The following is a 25,110-nucleotide window of genomic DNA, read 5'->3' as shown; positions in this document are numbered from 1 at the left end:
ATGTTTATTTACCCTGCAACTGTACATTTCACTAGATCTGATCCATTTTCCGTCTTTAAGAGCTAAACAGTATAGATAATGAGAAGATGTGAGCGAGGTATTTACAGCGCAGAAAAACACAAGGTTCCTCTGTAATATAGGCATGCTGAAAACCAAGTGAAAAAACCCCTAAATGATAAAAATGTTTATTGCAGGTACATTTAAGCTGGGTATGCTTAAAACAGTAGTTATTAAATGGAGGAAGGTATAACTGACATAAGCATATCTACATTGTTTTCTGTCTGCAGGTTTCCTGTTATGCAGAACAGCTTGTAGTCTTTAATATTTTAAGCTCAGAAGGGAAGAAGCTTTAAAAAAGGGAGGAAAAGAGGAGAATACAAAAAGCTATCCAGCACTCTGTATACTACTGGGTCTTGTCTCTGCTTTTCCCCCCAACATCCTAACATCCTAAATCTTCAAGACAAGAATGTTTAATCCAGATGCTGCCATAAACAGATAAATAGCAGTTCAGTGCATCCTAGTGATGCTGCTCGATGAATGAAATGATGTTTGTTTTGACCAAGGCCTTATGAACTTTCCAGTTGAAATAAATCTTGGGATTACAGCCTGTATGTGTGTTCATAATTCCCATGCATGAGAAACAGACTTGCTTTTTTGTTGCCCCTCTACTTTTCAGAAGAGAAGACTAGCCATTGTTCTGTACATGGCAGTATTTATCGGGGAAGATTTAATTAAGATTAAGGCTCAGGAAACTTGCATGTGATGACCAGCTCTGCACTAAACTTCCTTCAGCCAGAACACAATGACACAGCGTGGACAGCTTTTTCTGGGCTTAAGCACTCTTTTTCCATAGCTATCAAATGGTTTCTTCCTGCACTGGCAGCAGCATCTCCAACCTCAGTCACTACCAAGAGCTCTCTGATGAAGGACTGTGAATGAGGAAGGACAGCTGGAAAGTAAAAGGATCATCAAGGGCCCAAGAACTAGAACATAGGAATGAGAGGGAGCCACCAGAACTGGTGCTGAAAGGGACTTTAGGATCCCCATCAAATCAGGCAGTATCCTCCAGTGAAACACATTCTGGTCACACAGGGTGATAAGGGAGTTGAGGACATTCACAGGCATTTTCATTTGGGGAATGCTCCTTTTAGCAGTGTATCTTCAAGAAAGGGTGGAGTTGCCTCTGAACCTCAAATAAAATACAAGACAAATTATATTTCTGCTTCAGCTTGGGTTATTTATTAATCATGGAAGACTTTCCAGAAGGAAGATGATGAATATATGCAAAGTCTCGCCACAATTTAAGCAGGGCTTTTTAATTCAAAGAAAGCAAAAAACCCTGTAATGTGAGCTGTCTAGATTCTCAAGAGACAGTGGAGAGCCCAATTTAGGTTTTCTCAACACAAACTTCTAAAATGATTTATATATTACCCTCTGAAAGGGCTTATTTCTATCAGATGACTATAGAATAATCTAGATTAGGCTTTCATCATGGAGATATTTAAATATACAGTGAATTTTCTGTAAAATAAATCCTATTCTACTTTCCAAGTATCTCTGTGTTTATTTCCATTTTTTAAATGACCTAAACTATGGAAAGGTTTAACTTTGTCAGTACTGTGAAACATGAATGAAAGCTTCTGGTATTCAATTCCTGAATGTTTGTTTTAATAACATTTTGATAGAATAAGAAAAGCATGGTCTAACTGTCTGACTAGGATAATGGAGAGATCAGCCTCTTTCTGTTTTTCTGTTGTTCTTAAGAACATAAAGAATTGACTGGTTTGTTTCAGTTTGGCAAGACTCAGTGATTCAATAACATGCCATATAATGATGAATATGCCAGAGTCAGAAATCAATGACAGAGAGTGTAAAACTTTAAAAAGTTGGTGAATTATTTAGGTGTCTCTCTTAATTGAGCTTTTTTTTCCAGGCGTGTTTTTGAGTAGCTAAGAGTGTTTGGAGAGCTAGCTATTTTTTCTCTGTCTCTGCATTTATTTCTTTATCTGCCTAAAAGTCTAGTTAGCTGCAGCTGAAGGCACAGGCAGGAGATTTAACACAGATGAGTCAGAATGGCTTAACAAGTTACCACCAATCTCCTCAGCTGACATCATTCTCCATCACAGCTTTCTTTTTTCCCCCCATGAAGTCAAGGCAAAATGCATGAGCCTCAACCTCATTCATTATTGCTTAAGCTAAGACATAGCTCTTCAGGCAATCTCAGAGCACGCACACATGTAGATACAGTGGCTCAGTTAATACATAATAGCTTTAAAGTGCTTCTGTAACTCAATCCCATCCTATGGCCTTACTCCAACCCAGACTGGCATTGTACCTCAGTAATTTGGTTCTTTGTAGCCATTCTGCAAGCTTTCATCCTGCTTTTGATTAAGCAAAGCCAACGTGAAACTGTCACTGAAAGCAATATTGTTCTAGGGATACGCTCCTTTCTCACCCTGTACAGAAGAAGACAGAAAGGAAGAAGAAGCCCCAATATCAGCAATTGGAGCTAAATTAGGTACAGTTACAATAACATAATGCTTTGTGCTTGTTATTTTATCCCTCATTTCTTTCTAACCTCTCTTGCCACGAGCACATTTTGCCCAGTATAGGCAGCTTCTCTGCTAGGAAGTGCCTTGGCACAATTTATGAAAATGTTTCTGCACCACAAACACTAGCATAGAGTGGGTCCTAGTAAATACAACTTACAGTCAGCCTTTCTAAAGAGCTTAGCACATAATAGCTCACATCACTGTGTGCTTTTGAGAGCTGGACTGCATGGAAGTGTCTCTATCGGCTCAGGGTTTGAAACAAATCTAGTGTTTATTTTGAGGGTGCTTTAGAGAATAGAGATTCTGTGTCTTTCACAGAGGGAAGAGGAAGAACGAAGGGCAAGGAGCAAAAAGAAAGGTGAGATAGCCCGCTTTCCCTTCTGTACTTTGTGTCTTTTACATATATCCCCAAAGGAGGTGGAGAAAAAAGCAGAGCAAGTCTGATTTGGCAAAAAGCAGCTGATCCAAGGTAAGGTAGTTTACCTTGTCTTTATTACATCAACCCTTAGAATTTTCTGTCCTTCCCTTAGGCACAGCCCTTTCTACTACTGTGAAAATAGTTACTGCCTACCCATTGCTTAGAGATCTGCCTCAGTCCCTAAACAAGACATGGGGCACACCTTTGTGAAACAGGACAAAACAAAACTAGAAGGACTGATTTAATTGCTGAAGATTTAGAACATACTCCCACCTGTTTTGACTTGAGTGGCTGTAAAGCAGTGCAGCAGCATCTTTGTAAAATAAGTTACTTTCCTAGACTGTATTTGTCCTGTTAACCTTTTAATCTCACCAACTATACCTACAGCAGACTTATTGCAACCATTTTAGTTCTGCTCTGGTCTTGCAAAAGGACCCAGTTCATCTGTAACTTGGTACTGTCAGTGCTGTCTGTTGCTGTAGTAACAAAGTTGTGCTATATACCTCCAGGAATCAGTGCTGCAGAACTGCTGATTTTTCTAATAAGGGAGAAAAAAAAAAAAGGGAAGATAAAAGACCCTTTGATTACATCTATCATTCTTTGTGTTGCAGTCCTGTAACAATGGAACTATAATGTTCCCTCTGCAATGAAAAAAATGAGAAAGCAGGACTTCATCCATTGCATGAGGTTGAAGGAAGGTCTCAACTTTAAATCCCAGTGACACGGACATATACTGCTTGGCTGTTTCATGGTGGTACAATCAGAAAAAATTTTAATGGACTTGCCTCTGAGCAAGGCTGGAATCAACCAACTAACTTTTGTAAAGTTGTACTGGCTGTTATATATCTGTGGGCTGAAAAAGGTACATTTTGCAGCCCACCCTGACACAGTACTGTCTGCCTTTGCCATGGCTCCAATGTTTGGTAGCAGGAGGATAAAAACATTTGCTTGTAGCAGGAGTCTTTTTAATCAAGAATATCTTCCTTTAATTCCTACTGAATACAGTGGAAAATTGGAAAATCAAGAAGACGCCTCTTCTTGAAACTTGCAAATTCAAACATAAGTAGCTACTTACTACAGTGTGGTTGTCTCCATCCTTTCTCTCACTGACCATACCAGCATGGCTACAATTATACTTGTAGTCACAGGGGATTGTGTATGTGCTTAGACAGACACATGCTGGTACAGGCAGCAAGATCAATCTGAGCAGTAGATGCATTAGAAATTATAAATCCTTTCCACATTCATCCTTATATGGGTATAGGTATAATAGGAAACTAAACACTCTCTAAATGACAGAATCATACTCAATAACGACAATATGCTGGTGAAATATACTCTAGACAATTATTAAATTTAAACTAGAGCAAAAGGTTTGGAAAAAGTAGCTCTCCTCTACTCACAGTAGCATTTCATATGTTGTAAATACTGTGATTTTAATGAAAGCCTTGGGTTTTGCAGTCTGGTTCATGTGCTTTGAGTACTTGGATTGGTCACCAGTGTAGCAACAGAAAGAATGACTGGACAGTATTGGAGTTTCTTGTTGGCTTTGTTTTTTATCAGGCCTTTTGTGTAAATTTTCACAAATTATTTTAAAACTCCAATTAGAATGATTTACCATTCTAATGCTCAGTTATTTGAAACCTGTTTGCACCATATAAGAGTTTAGAAGATGATTATGACTTAACTCAAAATTGATTACCATTTAATTGTTCTTTCCCAGCCTTAGAAAAAATTCGAAGGGAAAAAAAAGACATAAGGGAAAAGCGTATGCAGTGACATAAGCACTTCTCTGATTTCAGGAATTCCTGGTGAATGATAGTGGGAGTACTAAAGAAATGTGGCTGTTTAGTGAGGAAGCTCCAGCTGACAGTGTTCAATAAGCATCTGAAGGAAGATGAGACTTCATGAATCAGATTCAAATGGAGCCCTGGGATCACTCTGCAATGGAGATTGAACATGTCCCCTAGGAATGAAATTGCTAGTGCTTTGCCACTGCTTCCAGGAAAGCTCTGTCTTTCTTCCTGTGACACACCCTTGTGCCCCTCTCCACATCCCACAGGCCAGGCTAGGCAGGACTGGTACATCTTCTGTCTGGCAGTGAGGCACAAGTGACTGGATTGCAGCTTGCATAGAGCTGATGTGACATTTGCCAGCTTAGGATAGCTGTGTTGCTGCAGCACCAGAGCTGTGAGGGAAGCTGGGCAGCTGCTGAATCACCTAAACTACACTGAGCTCAGGCCCACCACAAATCCCAGGCTGTCTTAGCTCCCTGCCTAGCAGTCATAACAGAGCACTGCAAACATCCCCAAAATGCTTATAGAATACTTACAGAGGTCCTGATGACAGTGCAGCAAAAGAAAAATCTCACTGTTGATCATTGGTGTTCAGAGCTATTTAATGCCTTTCCTTCTTTTTCTTTCCTCTTTATTTTCCCAGACAATTGCAACTACCATGATTAGAGTTCATCATTTTGCTGTTCCATCCTATAATCACAAAGTTCTACTGTTGAATTTTTGTTCCACTTTTATTACATAGCATCTGCACAATTTCTGAAGCCAGTTTTGAAAATTGAAGAGTCCTGTTTGTGGAGCCTCATTTTGTTAGGCTGCATTATTTATTGCTGTGACTTCAGGACCTTCACATCTCACGAGCCTGCCAAACTGAAAGCAAATTATGCAAGACCACTGAGGACTTTGCAAAAGTGAGTTATGTATTCACACTAGCCTGTGGTCCACCTTAGGAAATCTGACTGGTTTTAGGGTCTTTGAATTGGCTTTTCTATATTCTGTGTTCAGTCTGTTTGTTCAGGGATGTATCCTTTCCGTCAATCTGCTCTCTGTAGCATTTTCTAATACACCGATTAATTTGAGGTGCTATATACTCAGGAATAAATACCTCTTCCCACTGAAGTTAATGGGAATTTTGCCTCAGAGTTTATTATATTAATGCCAAGTTTTGCTTTTGAGCCAGGGGCTTTGCTGGTGTGCAGCAGTGTCTGTGCAATGGTTCCCACGGATGGGTAATGAAGGTTTTCATGTGGGGAGCAGAGCAGCATAACAGGCAAAGACTGTGCCCACATGCAGGTCTGGCAAAGCTGCCTTCCTGAAAGGCAGCATGTGAGGTCAGGCACCAGACTATTGCCACAACTTTACTCATACACACTGAAACCTTCACCCAGGATGTGTGGTAACTCCCATGAAGAAGCAGATAAACAGCAATTCCAAGTCTACTTTTGAATTTGAAAGCTCTAAAATTCTAAATTAGCTCAGATAACAGCAAAAGCTCACTTAACATGTCTAAAAACTATAAATTCATATTCTTGTTGCTGAATTGAACTGTTCTCAAATTAAACCAAGCTGTTTCTGAACAAGCTTATATTAACAGAATGTTTCTTTCTATAATTAGCAATCAACTTTTGCTAAAATGTATTAATAAAAATAGACTTCTCAAGATGATTTTTGGAACTTAGGCAAAACTTATAAACAGCCACTTAAACGCAAATATGGTCATTTACAAGAATTCAGATTTAAAAATCATTAGCATCACTCTATATCATCAGTCTTTGACGCCCAACACTTAGAAATCTAAAAGAATTAATTATGGTTATTCAGAATACTTGTATGAACTGTTCATAATAATATGCAGTGTGCTAGAGGGAAGTGTAATCACTCTGTAGTTAAAAGCAGCAATGAAATTTCAATCTTAATGGAAATGGCAGCTTTCCTGTCTGCAGAAGATACAAGCAAAGATCTCAAAATGTAGTCCAATCTCTTGTGGTTTCTCATGATATTTTTAATACTGACTAAATCGGGAAACTTCTTGCCATTAATTCCCCATACAGGGAAGATTTTATTTTGGTGAGAACTAGGTTAGAGAAGACTGTCAAAACTTTAGTTTAAAGCAGGTCTGTCTTGGAAAATCTGGGTGTGGAGTTTCTCAAAGACTAGGGTTGTTCAGTATAGTTCTGCCCCTAAGCAGGGGCCAGCTCTGCTCGGCCATTTCTTCCAGTTCACCTCCTCCAGTAGCTCCAGTTTTGCTTACAGAATGTTTCTACAAGCTACAATTGCACAAAAAGTTGGTGATCTCAGTGTTGATAACATAGCTTCCTCACACAGCATCTATCCAAAAATATTTCCATATTTACCTCAATGTATTCAAAGAAAACAAGTCTTTTAACCAATTTTTTCTTTAGGTGTAACAAAAAGGGTTGAAGGGATGCTAGGTACCAGGGGTGCTGGTTAAAGAGGAAGATGAGTGCTAGAATTGCAAAGACACCAAGTCCTGTAAAACTATCATGAAGGCCTTTACATCTAACAGCAATTTTCATTTGGGGCTGGGTAGTTAATACTAAAAATACCCTACTTTTCTTATAGTGAATTGTTATGAGCACACTGGAATATAGCAATGCACAACAGGTGTTTCAACACCAAAAAGACTCCAGCTGTTCCCACTTACTATAATTAACTTTACGGAGAACTCTGCATGAAGGACTGGACACTTTGCAGATTAAACAAGATCAGCTCCATGAACACACCTAATGCCACCTAACGCCACCTAACCACTAATTGGCACTCAGTCTAGGGGACCAGACTACAACCAGTTCAAAGAAAAACCTGAAATGTAACATGGAGGTCAGGTCCACAACATCAAATGCCATGCTCTATAAATTTATTCTTACTGGGCTATACTTGCTAGTGAAGCTGTACTCTGACCTATGAGTCAAATCCTGCATTCCTTCGACAAAACTCTTAAAATAGATGAGAAACTGGTTTAGGTAATGATTGTTAAATTTGTGCTATCAACATTTTGAAAAACTCCCCTAAAAAAAGCCTGAAGACAGGTATAAATGAGCTCCCAGCCAAATTTAGCCTTCAGGAAAGCTGAGCACAGACTTGTCTTTCTCAAACATCACCCATCAACAAAATCAAGATTTAAATTACTTATCTGGAACTCTTCTGCTTGTTACATGGAGATTTGTTGGTCAGCACGCCACAAACTCTGCTTGTTGTTTTTGGTGTTTTTTTCCTTCATTTCTCTCACTGGATCAAATATGAGACAGTAAATACCCATCATTATATTGGTTGCCAGCAATGCCTGAATCTAAATGAAAATCTCTGTACAATCAGTTCACATATGGAGTGAAGGGTCCAGTAACTAGGGCAAGCTCTATGCTTGCTAGCAGGACAAACCCTCTGCCAGGTGGACTGACGTAACAAGCCTGCTACTTCTCCAGGTGTAATCAGCAAGGAATAAAACCCACGTGCGAGACTGAAAAAGCTGAGTAGAAGACAGTGGTTGGTGGGGTAGGATTTCCTAGGGGGGTCTGTTTGTGTTATTACTTTCTTCTTTAAGATTTTTACATCTCCTTTTGCTGAAATTTATCCCTTTCCCTATGGTTTAAAGAGTATGTTGCTGGATCTCATCCTGAGTCAATTTTCTGGTCCAAGCCTTTGAATTCTGGTGTCCCAGAAAGTAAAGGACATGTACTGCTGTGGGGTGAGTTTAGTGCTTGTGGAAGGCTTCCACTGCTTGGTCTCCTTCCCCAAGCACAGGAGACCTGAGCTTCTCTTCTCTGGTGTGAAGCACAGGCAGGTAAAGTGCTAAAGGAATGCTGTAGTAAAGCCTAATTAAATTCTTGAACTCTCTATGCCACCATCTTGCTGAGAAACCCTTTTTTTCCTTTGATGCATTTGGTAATTACGGGAAACCTGTGCCTGCTCTAGCTTCGCCAAGCCATGGACCCTGGGGCAACTTCCTCACCCAGTCCTGGCTGTGAGGTGCTCACAGCTGAATTTTCCCGTGTTCCTCTAGTCACAGCAGAGCAGGGCCTGCAGCTCTTGTGTCTGTCCTCCTCACACCTGCCCATCCTGAGGCCAGGGCTCTCCTGAATGGGATGGAGGTTTTTCAAACAGACTTCTAGCCAGAGTTTCTCTTTCATATGGTGCTAGCTGTGTTGTAACATGTTTTGGGAGCCGCTTAATGTGTCTCAAAAAGTAATCTTCTGTACCTTTCCTGGAGAATGTATTTTAATTTCAAAGTGAAAAGGAGGGTTTATCTGGAAACAGCCAATTGGCTGTTGTGCAGCAGCTGTTTGTGTGAAGCTTGCCCATTCCCCGAGAATGGAGGGTGCCTGAACAGCCATCTGGCCCCTGGTCCTGGAAAAGCCGATGTGGCCATTCAGCCTAATCCTGTGTTCAGTCAGCTGCATCCCAAACTCTGACTAATAGAAGTATTTTGCTGTTTATCATCCGATAAATGCTTACTGGCTTGTAATCGGACTCACTCATAGTCTGGCCAATGCAGCAGCTGTTATTTTTAGCTGCCCAAATTTCATTTTCCTGTGTTATTTGCTGCAACCAGACCGACACACTCACATTTTGATAGCCTTGCTCTTGGTCCCTGTGCTCGCGGACAAACGAGCTCATGTCTTTATTGTTTACCAAAAGGATGTTGTTGAGGATTACTGGCCTGGATTTCCAAACCTCTCAAGTGTATGCCAGCATGAAATTACTGTCCTTAAAGGCAATTTACCCACTGAGAATCCCACAACCTTTGAAATAACTCTACCCTTTATGCCGTCTTTTCTTTTCTTTAAGAAATAAACAAAATCTACCACAACTCAGCCACACTGGAGGAGCAATGTCATATGGAAATGTGCTTGTTCTGAACACAATAGTCTATACCTTCCTCACAAGGAGAAGCAGAGGGGCAAGCACCAGTCTCTTATCTCTGGTGACCAGAGATAGTATCCAAGGGAATGGCATGAAGTTGCATCAGGGGAGGTTTAGGTTGGATATTAGGAAAAGGTTCTCCACCCAGAGGGTGGTTGGGCACTGGAACAGGCTCCCCAGGGCAGTGGTCACAGGAACATTTTTACACTGAAATACGGACTTTAACAAAGTGAGGGTTTAAAATAAAGCAAAAAGCCTGCATTCCAAATAAATTTGTACTGACAAAGGTGGTTGATCCACCGTGGTACTTCTAAGCACACCTAAATGGGACTGTACTGAACTTAGAAGCAAATTTCTATAAAAATCAGACCCAGAAACCCAATTTAAAACTGTTTTGTTGAACTATAAAGAAGTCATGTTGTAGGAATTAACAAACACAGTTGTCATTTACAGACTATGTGTGTGCTCTCTTTCCCTTATTCTAAGTTGCATTTAGGGGCGTTTAGTTTTTTCTCTTTCTTCATCATCCTGTGAAAGTTTTTTAGCTGCTTGGCCACAGTGATGATTGATGATGGAGGACACCACATAGTGACTAGATGATGATGGGTAATGCAGGTACCAAGAGGCCATTAGGATTTTGGTAAAAGAGAGAGCACAGTACAGATGCAAGAAAAAAAAAAAAGAATAAATACAGTGTAAAAATAAAAAGTTTATAATTAAATGCTTTTTTTGTTTGGTAGTGGTTTGGTTTTTTGTTTTGTTTTGTGGGGTTTTTTGTTTGTTTGCTTTTTTGCTTAGTTTAGTTTTTGTTTTGTTTTGTAGTAGTAGTAGTTCCTTTAAATGTGTATAAAGCATTGCCCTAAGTGGAATATTCGGTATTTATTGAAGCATACACACACACACACACAAGACCTAATCCCAGTATAAAGAAGTTTCGAACTTTGAAACTGTTTTATACCAAGTAAAGATAAAGGCTATTTTCTCCAGATATTCCATAACTTAAATTATCTAAAATACTTCAGTCTATGTGTAATTAAGCAGATGAATAAATCTTATTGAAGTCAAAAAGCTACTGATGTGATTTAAGAAGATACATAGTTAAATTCTATTTGGAGTTTAGATCCAAAAGCTTAACTCCATCCCCATTCAGCAGTACATTTAGGCAAATTTAGACACTTCCTTAAATCAATAGGATTAGATGTTTGCTTGAAGTTACCCATGAGTTTAAATGTCATGCTAAGTAGGAAAGTACTTATGTAATGGATTAGCTCCAGTTGAAATTTTGTAATTATCTAAGAATGTTTTTAAGGTCCTGAAATACATTTCTTTTCCCATTCCATTTTTAAACCATTTTCTAGACAAGAGAAAATATTTTCAGTTTTAACTTTTCATGCCATTACCTTACTCTCTTCCACCTTATTTCCACCACAGAAATCAAAAAGTGGCAGAAAAATAAGGGAATTATTTTTTCATATAGAGGGGTAGGGAAATATCAAGTTTTAATTTTTTGATTTAAAAAAAAAAGCTAAAAAATTGCAAATTAAGAAAGCCTGCGGAAAAGTAAATGATGCATTGATGTAATTCATTATTTTCTAACTGGGCCAGTTGAATGCAAGACTTGTAGAAGGTTTTCATTAAAGTGTACAGGGAGTACTAAGGTTACTCTTTCCCGACATGAATGTCTGCAGCTTCATACCCATTCACCAGGTTTTTTCACAACTTCAAGATGAACAGGTACTCCTGATCTAAGAGCAAGAAAAGAAACAAGCCAGCATTTGTATTAAGAAACATTTTTATTAACAAAACAGTAAATTCCACTTGCTTAGCATTTCCAATAATGAATAAATTGGCCTTGCAACAAATAAAAAAATTGTAAATATCTATCACAGAAAGCACTATAAGGTTAGGGGCATTGGGCCTCTCTTTGATGTCTTAGGGTTGAAAGTTTCACACGTTATTTAGTGTTTTGTTAAAAAAGGCAACACAATACAGTCATAGAAATGAAGCCATCTCAGTCAAACAAATTAGGTTATTAAATAGAAAGGATCCAATTTTATGTTAGGTAGTTGGTTTATGTCTGTTTGTTGTTGCTGCTGTTTTTAAACAAAAAGGAATTTTAAATCCACTTGCTGGCACTTCTGATACATCCATAATTGTTTTTTTGTTAAATTATGAAATTAAAGAGGAAAAAGGAGAACCTTCAGAAACAGTGTTAAAATTGTGTTTGCTTATTATAATAGTAGCAGATCTTTTTTTCCTTGATGTATGGATTTAGTTAAAGATTGACCTACCAAACTGCCTGGAAGTTGGCCTGACAATGCTATTTCATTAATGCAGTCAATACCAAGCAGAAAAGACCATTTCATCTTGTCCAAACCATATTCTGTCAACAGATTATTCTTGCTCTTCTATGTATCTTCAACCACTGAAATCTGAACACCACCTGGCTTTCAACTCCTTCTTTCCCCTCTCCAGCTGAAGTCTCTTGCTTCCAGCAATGACCTCCAGTATACCTGCCTCTGCCATTCCCTGAGTACAGCTCTCTTGTAAAGGTGGGAGAAATTACGAATGCCACACAATCTAAGAAATGAACGTCAGATGGATTTTTTGAACCTGTACTCATTTTTGTGTAAATGCTAACAAAAATAAAAATATTTTTTACAAATGCAACATGACACACCTTGATGTGGTGGGCACACTTCAAGAGAGGTGTTTTCATGTCAGCTACATGTATTTTTAAAGTGCTTTGACTCCCAGATAGACAGCTGTACCAGTTTCCAATTCTTTTTTCATCAGCTACAGTGAATAACACACAACAAAATGGTTTGTGTCTCCCGTTTAAAGCTAATTTTAAATTCCTCCTTCCTGTCTGCAAAGTGTGAATATCTATATCCCTTCCAGGAGGCCTTCCAATGATTTGGTTGATTTCTATTAAACTACCCTCTTTCTGTCTAATGTTTTCCTTTTGAACTTCCATGTAAATAAAATGTTATGCTATGATTTATTGCTGTGAAACTAATGAAATATTACTAGAAAAAAACCAAACTTAACATGTAAATTACAGCATTATATTTACTATGTTTAACTAAAATGCATTAATGTTTTATATATGCAAGATAAGCTGTGTCACTTTAAAACATGATGAACTTGTCTGGTTATGATGTCTTGCAATACTACACAATCAACTTAGCTAAAAATACTTTTTCATATGTCAAAATGCCCACCATTGAAAAATACTATCGTGCACCTCAAGATTATTTCCTTTTTGGAGAAAGGGATAAATTCTGCAGTAGAATCAGCCTGGATATTTAAAATGGGTATTTTAGATCTTTTACCACCCTGTGCTGTAGTAGCTGTTGTTCATATAACTGAATGCCAGATAAACACTATATGATACTTCCTAAGATTCTCAAGAAACTCATCATTCTCTTTATTTCTAAGAACAAGGTTTCTGTAAGGCAAACCATGCTCTCCAATAGTGAAGCTTTGACTGGAAGCCAAAGACCAATTTAAGTCATTAAATATTTAGCTAATTAATGAATGTTATTTCTAGGAAAATTGGCCGTTCTGATCAACTTCATTGATGCATATCAGGAGCAAGAGATGGGGATAGGAGGGAGAAGACAAATTACAGTAGAGATATATTTTTGCTTTCTAGTCCACGTCTTTCATACAAACTACTAAAACTTAATTGCAACATAATAGAGGCTGTACAGGTAAGAAAAAAATTAGCTGACTCTTATATACATTCATACACATCCCCCTTAGTCTAACCACTACACTGTAAATTAAAAAGAAAAAAAAAAAGGGGAAAAAGTCTGGGACAATTTATAATGGCTGCAAAAAAACTGAAGTATGTCTGTTGCTCCAGATGTCATAAAACTCTCTATACCTAGCAACACTTATAACATTGAGTTTACCAAAAATGGCTGAAGAGCAGATATAGTTTGCATTTTCTATACAACAGGCTATAAAACATCACTTATCACAGTCCAGAAAGCACATATAGATGTGTTTTTATATAAACATATGTAATAACATATTAAGCGTGCATGAAAATTTCCCAATGATTGCATCTATGCCCTCTTGTTTTCCTTTTTTTTTTTTTTTTTTTTTTTTTTTTTTTTTTTTTTTTTTTTTTTTTTTTTTTTTTTTTTTTTTTTTTTTTTTTTTTTTTTTTTTTTTTTTTTTTTTTTTTTTTTTTTTTTTTGTGGAAATGTGCCTTATATTCCAGATTTTTGTTTTTGTTTTTGAAAATAAGGCCTCCGTACTATTTTCCTCACAACCAGAAAGGGGCTTTTTGAAAGTATTTCTACATAAGTCTTCAGAAAAGCCAGCACTTTGTTTCAAATGCAAGTTTCCAATCACTGCTTCACTGCACCAGACGGCAAACTATGTTTGCTTGTTGAGTCACCATATATAATGACAGTCTTCTCTGACAATAAGACTAACTTACTTCTCAAGAAAGCGCTAGCACTTTGGCTAAATCCAGAATCATAGGTAGCTTCTTTTTTCTTTTTTTTTTTTCCTGTTTTGTTTTTTTTTTTTTTTAATTTGTTTTGTTTCATATTGTGCCTTGATGTTGTAGTAATACTCCTTGCTTTATGAATGCGTGGTGTCATCATTGTCTTTCAGAAACGTTCCAGCAACATAAAGACAGGCAGAGTAAATGAAAACACTGTGGATGTTAGGGAATTTATCAGCTCCTGTTTCTGAAAAACAAGAGCTGAAATGCTTGTTTTTAAAAACAGTCTTTCCTTTCTGATTGCATTCCCTGTCTTTTTTTGTTTGTTTGTTTTTGAATGTGCTTCATAAAAAGTAAAGTAAATAAGTTTGTATTATGTCTCAGATAAAATGAAGACTATTTCTATACAAGCGTTCTTTTAGATGTTGAGATCAGACATAGTACTCCTTATCCTTATTTTTCTTGTTTTTGTTGGAACTTTTAGCGCTGTTGGGCTGTTTTTCCTTGATCACAGCCCCATTGGATTGTGCTGAGTTACTGATGTAGTTTCGACTCTCATCTACGTGATACGATCCTTCATCTCGATTCCTGTACTTGTACATGGCATACAGGAGAATGAGGATACATAGCGCTGCCGCCGCCACGATCCCAACCACCATGCCCGTTGTGCTGCTGGATTCACGAATCACCTCGGATGAGCCAGGGTACTCCCTTCCTCCTCCTGCCCTGGTAGGATTTGCTGTAGGTAGACAATGAAATAAGGGAGAGGTTAATATTGAGTTTACACATTGAGGAGTTAGTCAGGTCTACCTGCTACAGTCATGCATCTTTCTAATTGCACTCACTGGGTCAGGACTGACACTCTCAATATATCCAGACTCTACCAGTCTGAAAACAGTTAGGTTTGCAGCCCATTCCATTTTCACATCTTTCAGCACAAGCAAATAGGCTTTTAAATAAGGAAAAGGACAGAAGGGAACATCTCATTTTAGCCTTCAAAGGTATAGTTTGTGCAAATGTGTTAATAAGCAAAGAACACCTAAATAATCTGAAATAACAGATGTGCCACAATTTATATGCAGGAACATGAACATCTCGGAGGAAGGATTTCCCTCTCTCCCTCTCTCTTTCCCTCCTTCTGTAAGGAACAAAAAGTGACACTATAGTACTTATTGAGAAGACAGTGATGATAAAACAGCTTACCAAAGAGAATGGAGGAAAAAATGAAAATGTCTGATAGCAGCCAGTAAGTTGGCTACAAATAAGGTATTCTCAGCTCTCCTTTACACTTCCCTCAGCAAACTTCTCAGTTTCTCTTTCCCTCTTAATATATTTTTTAATTAATTATATTTATTTTTATTATTTTTAGAAAGCTGTCCATCCCTACCTTCTCTTTTCTAATTCTGAGTCCTCCTTGAACATGGTTACACTTTAGAGTGCTTTTTGATTCAACTTCCCGCATTCCCTCTTTTTGTCACTGATGCCATTGTCAGACATTCCTTCAAGCAATGTTATATGCCCCGAAGAAACCTCTTGAATTGCACAGAGCAAGGACTCGGCCTCCCAAGAACCCACCTCTCAGGCCAGACTTTGGTCTTTTCAGTTGTGAGATGAACTGAGCTGACCTATGTCTTCACACTGTAAAGTCTTCTTGATAGGAACTATTGTGTTGTCTGGCACATTTTGTCTCCTTCCACAACCATGTGAAATGAAACCCTAATTCCAGGAGGAATTTCTAGTTTAAATGCTCACAGCACACACAATGCTTATGCGTTTCCCATGATTTCCTTCCTTTATTGCATTTTGCAGCAGGAGAAGGAGAATTCTATCTTTGTATAGAATCGCTTTAAGAGGCAATAGCTGAAATGGATCTTCTCTAGCTTAGCAAGTGTCATGGACAGAAATGAAGTGACCTGGGTCTGTGCAATACTCCTCTGATTATTTCAGCCTTTCCAAACTTGTGAGGGGCTGTGCACCCTCAGCACTGCCAGCCTTGGCAGAGCTCAGGAGAGCAAAAGCAATGAGTGAACCAGGGTTTCCCACTGAGCAGTGCAGAACACTCTCATTAAGCAGGCAAGCTGCCTTATAGAAACTGAATTTTAAATCATTATGCATGGCTAAATATTCAGTCACTAAAATATAAATGTTAACTAAGAGTACTATTAAACCCTGGTTATACAATATATTTATTAATGTTAGCTTTATCAGGCCTTGCCTCCATTCATTTCATTGAAGCGTATTAGAGAATTGTCTTGCTCAAAGTCCACAAAAGCACACTAGACCCCATAGTCACTTTTTTTTTTCTTTGCACTGTAAAGACATATAAGGAAGATTATGATTTTAAGTATGCTACATTAAAGGTAATGACAGCCAAACTATCTATACTGGTCAAAGAATTGCAGCAAGTTTGGACAACCAGAATTGAAAGCAGCCACCAACTGCAGACATCTACAAATGGCCTATGAATACTAAACAGAGCAAAAAAACCACAGAGCCCCAACAGAAATAAGTTCCTTCCCCACTCTTATTTATTGATGATTTGTGTTCTTACTGCTGAAACACCACTTCCTGGCAGTTATCCCAAATAGATTTAAAGAAATTGACATTTTATTTGGCTGAAAGAGCAGAGGCACCACTATAAGACTCAAAAAAATGCCTGTAATTCATATAAAATAATATGTTAACTTTTTTTTTCTCCCTCTGAAAGTTCTTAGTTGTTATGAGTTAGTACAATTGGTATTTTGCATGACTACACAAGAGATCTTGAAGTTTCACTTCAGAATGTTTTAAGATTTTTTTTTTATCATTTCAGGGTAGAAATGATAACCCTAAGAAAGGTGGTCTGTTCCAAAGTAGTCCATGGATGGTTTAGAACCTGTTTCTTAATTGTAGCTATTGTAGAAAATGGAAATTCTTTTACACATAGGGTGTCATTTATTGTTTTACAAAAGACAACGCATTGTTGCAGAACAAAGACCGAGTTCTTACATAGTGAATGAAAATGAGACAGTCTTATCTTACTGTATGTGATTTCAGGAAATTAATTTCTGTCTGAGAAATAATAGAAGCAACTGAATAAACTCTGTCAATACCTGACGGACTAACAGCTGCTCCTTCTCTTTAAAATACAGTGATTTGGGCCAAATACCATCAATTAACTTTACAATTAATGTCTACTAAATGACACTTAACAGCTTGTTCAGAGGAAGATGTTCTAACATTGCAACCTAAAGAAACATATAAGGTATATTTTTCAATGTTACCTAAACTCCTGCCTTTCACCTGATGGCTTCCTTTTATTTTAAGAATGTTTTCACAATTATCTCATTTATCCCATCTGTCTGAGGAATATTCAACCACTACATTAATGTTATTTAAACTTATAACATTTCAAAGCATCTGTTGTTACATTTGTTTGGATTTCTGTAAAAGGAGCAGTTCAGCAAGGAAAAGGACTTCTTGCTGGTTTTCTTCCATTTACATTAAAATATGCTTTTAAACTAGCAGGACCTCTCAAATGAAGGAGGAGGAAACAGGAAGGTTTTACAAAGCACATGGGTTTGTCTGTGAGCATTTTTGGTAGGGACAGCTAATGGCGTACACACTAAAGCAAGTGTCCTATTCTGAAACAGGGAGGAAAGGGCCACTGGAAAAAGGCCAGCCTAAACTTCATCTGAAATATATATAAATAAATAAATCACCATCTATAACGTTGCTGAAACAGCTGCCTTCTATTTAAGCAAGTCCTTTGTTTGACTGAGGCTGGAGTACCCAAGGGAAATTTACCTGGATTTTTTTTCCCCCCTGCAAGGCAGGAACTATTATGAGGGACAGTAGATGATCTCAATGGAGAGCAAGTGAAGATTATCAGGTTTTGCTCCTTGCTTCCCAGCTCTTTGAGAAACACATGATGTAGTTTTCTTCCTAGCATCTTGGTAGCTGAACCAGGCAGAGTCATTGTCTGCTGGCACAACAGCAGATGTTTGTCTATGGATAACCCTCTCTGCTACTCAGTTGCAGTCACTGTTAGCATCTGCAGCATGAAAAAGATACTAACCTCATCCTAGACATAGTTTCCTACTGTAAATGAGAAGTGAAATACCTTACAGGTTAATGTTAAGATTAAATATTGTTAAAAAATGACTCAGTGTTTTAAGAATAAAAAATTATCTAAAAAAACACCCCAAAATCTGAACCCATCTATTTAATGAAACAGTTAATTGAGCATAGTTTGATAAGACAAAATCATAAAGACACTAAACATGCTCGGACCTTGCCATAACAGCGAGAGGAAACAAAAGTCATCTTGTGGTGCAATGACTCCTTCTTAAAACAACTTCTCTGATGTAGAGCTCTTCCTCTCAATAGCATACAACCAGCCTTTTTGGACTGCCTCAAAGACCAGCTTAGAAGAGACTGATTTTTAAAAGCCATTTATGAAAAGCTTTGCATGAAATAATAGCTATTGAGCACAGTTTTACGTTGTGTAATAATGGATTAGAAAGTTATTATTCTTGACTGTATTTCTAAGTGGTTTAAAATTTAGAGGGAAAAATCTAACTATTTTCAGTGCCTAGTTTTCATTAATACTGTGAAAAGAAAATTGGAATTGCAGGCTCCCATGGTGTTTGTGAATTGAAATTAGCAGACTTAAAAACAAAACAAAAAACCAACAAAAGGACCCCAAACCTGTTTTCTTTACATTTATGCCTTCCCACAAACTGTGAATAGGAAATTACTCACAAGACAGAAATGTTTAACTACTGCATTTGCAATGAGGCATGAAGGCAATTATTTACAGGACACATATTAATTTTCACTCTGTGTGCTATCATTGTAGACCTGTTTGTGGTCGATTTTCTGTAGCATTGTTGGATTCTGGTGAACTGGTTTCTGAGCTTACTGCAATTTCAACACCTCATTACAACGAATACATCTGAAAAACAAACTTCAGCACTTCCTCTGCAGAACCAGTGGGATAGTGGCAGTCCAGTTTCAAAACCAGGATGTGAATCTCCTTTAAATTTGTGCGAGAGAACTCAGCTCAAAACCTGCGCTGGTCTAATACAGGGATATGTCAGCCTGGTCCCTTCCTACTCAGCTTCAACTGGGTCTCAAGGGGAGGCAAGAACTGGCTCCCCAAGGGATGTCCATCAATGACTAAGTTGTCATGGGACAGAAGTAATATGAGGTGGTTCCATATGTGGTTGCTGTAGCTCAGTGACGACCTTTCATCTCACTTGGAACAGCCTATATCCAAAGCCAGGATCTTACCCACCTCGGAGAGGTACCACAAAACTTACTCCATTTCCAAACACTCACTGTATGCTCCATGATCATAACTGCATCTTGATTCAACAAGAACAGGAGCTGAGACCTGCACACAACACAGTGTGATGTGGTGGAAAGGTGTGGTGTCAATGAACAGGGCAGCTACAGTTGATATCTTGAACTCACACCATTGCATTTATTCTAAGAAATCTGTCAGCCACTGACTGAGTTTGAGGGAACAAGATAATAACTTATTTTCAGAGAAAGTGTTTAAGGGAAAAATTATTAAGGTATCTGTTCTACTCTTTGGTGTGCAAACCCAGGTTCTTTACTTCCTAGAAATTAAAATTTTCAAAGGTTCTTGGGAGGAAAGATGCAATGCATTAAAATACCTCTAAAGTGACATTAGCTAACTTAGCTGGTTATAAAAATAGTCTAGTAGTGGAACACTATCCTCATGAAAAAGGCTGTTTAGGTAAGAAGCTAAACATTTTCTCTGCACAGAATAGAATGCTTATTTCCAAGTGCAATGATTTGTAATATATCGATTTCAAATAATTTACAAATCTGACCAACTCCTTAGGACTGCAGGTTTTGCAAGTAACTTCTTTTTCCCCTGTGGTTGAGAGGTGAAAAGTTGTTTTCTCAGCCTTTTAAAATGTCAACCATAAGTCTAAAGGGAGATAGGTTAGTTGGTAATACAGTGCCAATTGATAGAGCAAGCCAAATCAATGAGGTTTATAAGTTACTACGCTCTGTAGAGCTGAGGGGAATATTTCAAACAGTTTTATAAGAAGCTTTAGAGAAAATACTTTTCATAAAACTGAATTTAATTTTAGCCAAAATGGAAAATGTAAACCAATATATCATTTAATGTTTTTAGCTGTCTTTTTTCCTGTGGTCTTGCCCTGTTTATTAGTGTATTTTAACATTTTCAGCTGCACTGGTCTTCTTTTAGTATTCCTTCTTTCCAATTAAAGTATTCCTAAATGGGAAAAAAAATGCTTTTGCAAGTAAGATAACATAAGGAAGGCAAAACAAAAATATTACACTGCTGAGAGTGTGTGTTCAAGCTAGAGCTAAGCTGCTGTAATTGTGGGCAACCAGTTCAGACAGCTAAGCCAGTATCATTTTCTCAGTTAGTTGCCTGCAGCTCTAGCTCCCTGAAGACTCAGAGGAGCACCAGTGTTAAAGCAAGAAAAGAGACACTGGAAACATAAATTTTTGGTGGCAGCTAACTGCAAGATTGGCTTCATTGCACCAAAAATGTACAGTGTTAGCAACAGTGACATTTGGGCACCACTGACCTCAGGAAAAGTTTTGCGATGAGCTTTGCAAGATCAAAGTTTCACTGCTTGCTATTTTTATCATTCTCATCTCGTTAAAGAAAAAAGAAAAAAAATCCAAACCACCTTCTCTAGGAACCAGTTTTCAGCAGGAGAATGCCAAAATGTAGTTGTAAAGAGTGACGAATATGATGGCTTGGCCTGCAGAGCATGGAATGATTCTTGCTCATGAAATGAGCTGGAGGTGCATAAGCCCACATTCATCTTCACAACTGTGGGTGATTCCCTGACTTTCTTCCTTCACTAAGCAGTTACTACATGAAGAGATAAATGTCTACACCACAGACATTATATATATGGCTTGAATGTTGGAGCTGAAAGCACACTGCATTCAATATGTTCCAAATACTGTCATCAAGTCAGATCCATTACTGACAAAGTTGATAATGTGCCTAGGAAAAGAAGGGGCCAGGCTTTCAAGACATACAAAATATATATGCACACATACTGGAAATGCAACTGCTATAAATACTGAACTATACCCGGTAACCAAAGGCTCGGATACAACTTGCAGATACAGCTACCCCTGTTCAGCCTGAATCCTATTACTTCCAAAACCTCATATGCTTCTCTGGGAATGGAAAGAGAAAGACAAATGGAATTCAGGATTGATATGAATTGCATTTGATGTAATTAGTGTTCTTTTTCTCCTGATAAAATTATTTAAATTAATAAGACTGCCTTGTATCTCTTTGTTTCTCTTATCAGACTCTATAAAACAATTCTGTGGTCTCTGATGTTAGCACAAGGAGAAAAGTTTTAGATATCTATAAAGCTTTGTTTTATTTCAGAATATAATTCTTGTGTACTCACTGCTTTCATGCTTCATTTATCCCTTTTCTGTAACTTTTTAAAGGATACATTCACAACATATGCTGTATCTGGATCTGAATTTACTGTTTAAGCCGACTCCCATTTAAACCACTAAAGTCCCAGATCTAGACCATAGCTCTAAACCTCAACAGAAATGTTGATTTTGAAACCTATAGGCCAGAATAGCATGTCAACACAGCAGAACAAAGTTTCACTCAGGTCTTTATATAGTTAGAAGGAAATAGCCTAAGGTTAGACTGTTTCAGGTACACACATCCTCATTATAGGTTACTTTTGCCTTGATTTTTTTCTACTTCCATGTATGAGCAACATCCTTAGAGAATACCTCGTTCTCAAACTTGTCAGCATCCACCTGCCACTTTACAGGCTGTCAAATGACTAGTCACACACTACAATACCCCAGTGTTTCTGCAATACCCCAGTGTTTCTGCAGAGGTTTAAATTAGGTGTTAGCAAGTGGTTTAAAATTAGCAGCAACAATCCTAGTACTAGGTATGCAAGAGATAATGAGAATTCACATTGCAATGATTGCTAGAAAACAGCAGCAAGAAGTTTACAATTTGCTCTCATCTCCTTTGTCTGGCAGCAGGTTCAGCAACCCCGTTCGCTGTCTGTTAGCATGGTTACTGGTTTGATAAGCTGCCTCTGGCACACAACAATTACTTTATAACACCATACTAATTGAACTTATCAGGTATTGGAAATGGTTAGCTGGAAGCACAATGGCTTGCTTGCACACCTCTAATTCCAATGTTTGAATGCAGAAAACCTGAGCTGCAAGAGAGTGCTGGCATAGACAATGCTCTGTGTCATTCAACCCAGAGAGGCAAAGCCCTGCCCTGTGTCCTGTGTGCGTGCAGTTCAGCCATCTTCCCCCTTCCTTAGCAAAATTCTGTATTCCCTGTTTGCTAGGTGTGACTGCCCAGATTCCCATCTTTCTAATGTTCCAAATAGCAGTAGGGGTAAAGCAAATTCCCCACAGAATTTTAAGGACCTGGTTTAATATCACATTGCTGGAAAATGATCTGAGAAAGCCTTGGCATAGAAATTGAGCAATACAATGTTAATTCATGCCAGTCTTTTGGTTATAAACCTTTTCAAAATACCTTTGCAAAATATTATTTTTCTACCGTGTTCATCAAAACAAGGATGATAACCAGTCCTGAGGAAAAGTGATTTTTTTTTTTTCCACAAAAAAAAGAAATTCAATGCATATGCATTACAAAGCTACAAGAAACATTTTTGGTATTGCTAGTGTCCACAATACAGTAAGCAAGAAAATATATGCACTAGATGTAGCAAATCAAACCAGAATGAAGTGTAGCTCAAGGAAAACCATGAGGTTGCATCAATCAAGGCACCAGTAGCACATAGTCTAATTTCAAACAAACTAGAACAACTCATTTATTTATTCAACAATCCATGTGGAATTTTGATTCTAAGTTTAAGATCGATTTTAAAGACTAATTTTTAGGATTATAGTCTTTAATTTAGGATTTTTAAGCAGATTGACATGAAAATGAATGGAACCTGTTCCAGATTCAATAATTGCTTTATTTCACCCTTATGCAAGTAAATCCTCTGCCTTTCCAAAATTCCTTATTCAGTCAGGAAAAAAGTCTCAACTGTTTCTGAAAACCTCAGTTTTGCAGTTACTTATTTAGTCATTTTCTGCATTTTTCAACCAATGTCAGAGTTTGAAGTCTGCCTACGGAAAATGGTTTGAGAGTCCACACACTCTTTGTTTGGCCTTATTTCATTGGTTTCAGTAAACTTAATGTGTTTTATAGCCTGTTGTTCAGTTAAGTAGGTCTTTGGTTCTAGGTTAAAAAGCTGATGAAAACGGTGGAAACATCTGTGAAGGCTGTCAAAGAACACGTCTTTATTTTCATGGCTAACAACTAAGAATCACAAAAGGTTTAGAACTGCCTAGAACTGCCTTTTCATGTATTAATGATTCATGAACATAAACTGGGCTTTAATAAGTTATTTTACTGAAAATCTTGAATACTAGTCTTGAAAAGTGTGACTGCTTTGTTTCAGAGAGCATGGGCATAGATCTAATTTCATTTTTTTGGTGTCTGACAACTGCATTCACAGACAATTAATTCTTTAAGGTCTGTGTAATACCTTATCTGTAGGCAGGTTCTTTGTCTGGGAATATCAAAAAGAATAGGTCAAGCAACTGCTCATGTGCAATCAACAGTTTTTCCTGCAAATTTTTCTAGGGAAAATCAGGAATGTAAGTCCTCAAGAACATACACGTACTTGTGTGAAGGGAGAGAGAAAACTAGGGACTATCGATATTAACTGTACCTTCAGAACTGAATCACTTATGGTCTTTTACATCTTTAAAAGAAAGAAAAATAAGAGATCCTTCTTTTTTGGGACACTGCTTGAGGAGCATTGAATAATGTGCCTATTTTTCTTGAATTATTATTTATAAAATAAGTACATTTCTTCAAACAACTCAAAACATTACCATCTGGTTTTGTCAATGCTGTGGAGATGTCTATCTGCAAACCACTGAACATGTAACAACAGTACTAATAACTGTCACTTTACTACATTTTTTCTGCACAAGAACTGTCTTTTCATGTTGTCTGTGTATGTCTGAAGCAATGAAGTAAAGTTTTAAGTACTACCATACAAATAAGAACCCCAGTATTTACACTGTGAATGTTTGCCAGTTGGGATTAAACCAATGATCCCATTCTTATATAATTCTTATACACATTTTAGAAGTAAGAAACTCCAGCTTTAGCAAGAATACGTGTGGAATATGAATGCATCCTCAAAGTTCACACACAAGGAAAGCCGTTCATCATTCACACACCAGTGGAGAAGGTCTTGTGCAAGTTTACAGAGAGCTTTGTATGATTTATAGCAATCTGATGTCAATATTTCTTACCAGTTGGAGAGCACAGTGAGCTGCTGATATTACATTGATAGAAAAGCATTGTGTTCTGGAAAAAAAGCCAGCTCCCTGGTATCCATCTATATTATTCTTTCTGACACTGTGAATGTGTGAAAATCCTAAGGACTGGCTAGAAACCTACAGTTTACTCAGCGTTCCCAAGTTTCAGTGCATAGCTTTCAAAGAGTAGAGGTCAGCACTGGTACAATGGATCAACCATAATTTTTAACCTCATTTTTAAAGATAATTTAGGAAAAAAAAAATCTTTTTGATCAAATTCAAATTAAAAATGCCATATTTGTAATTCACCTTGACAAATGCTAAGACCTCAGCCTGTTGACAAGAATTAGTCCAGTTCACAATAAAATAATTTGGAAAAATGCAATATTTGCTTTCTTTCTGTTCCTTTGGGGAGGGCTTTATGATTTATATTTAAAAAAGAAAAACTTAACAAGTGTTTTAATTTAATTATAGGAAAATCAATCTATTTCTTAATCCCCGCAGTTCCTTTATGCATAGCCACAGTAAGTGCTAACATTTGGAAAGTTTGTAAATAAAGAATAATTTTCCCCCTGTAGTAGCTTATGCAGAGATGTCTCTGTGTATTTCAGCTAAGCATTTTAAAAGTCTGAT

The 25,110-nt window shown here is 37.6% G+C and overlaps 1 protein-coding gene across 11 annotated transcripts in view; it reads right to left on the bottom strand.

Moving 5' to 3' along the window:
- Positions 1-11,418: 11,418 nt before the first annotated feature.
- NRXN1 (neurexin 1) overlaps positions 11,419-25,110 on the bottom strand; it is a 426,871-nt gene continuing 413,179 nt past the window's right edge. For all 11 annotated transcript variants that reach the window (XM_027889907.1, XM_027889910.1, XM_027889908.1 and 8 more), the window contains one exon: positions 11,419-14,848. In XM_027889907.1, coding sequence (XP_027745708.1) covers positions 14,541-14,848 — 308 coding nt within the window. In that variant the 3' untranslated portion in view covers positions 11,419-14,540. The remainder of the gene's footprint in view (positions 14,849-25,110) is intronic.

The sequence above is a fragment of the Empidonax traillii genome, unplaced genomic scaffold (assembly GCF_003031625.1).
Source record: "Empidonax traillii isolate 1590-97213 ecotype Southwest subspecies unplaced genomic scaffold, ASM303162v1 scaffold275:size1536655, whole genome shotgun sequence".
In the NCBI taxonomy this organism is placed as follows: Eukaryota; Metazoa; Chordata; class Aves; order Passeriformes; family Tyrannidae; genus Empidonax; species Empidonax traillii.
This window is presented reverse-complemented; position numbering and strand designations above follow the sequence as displayed.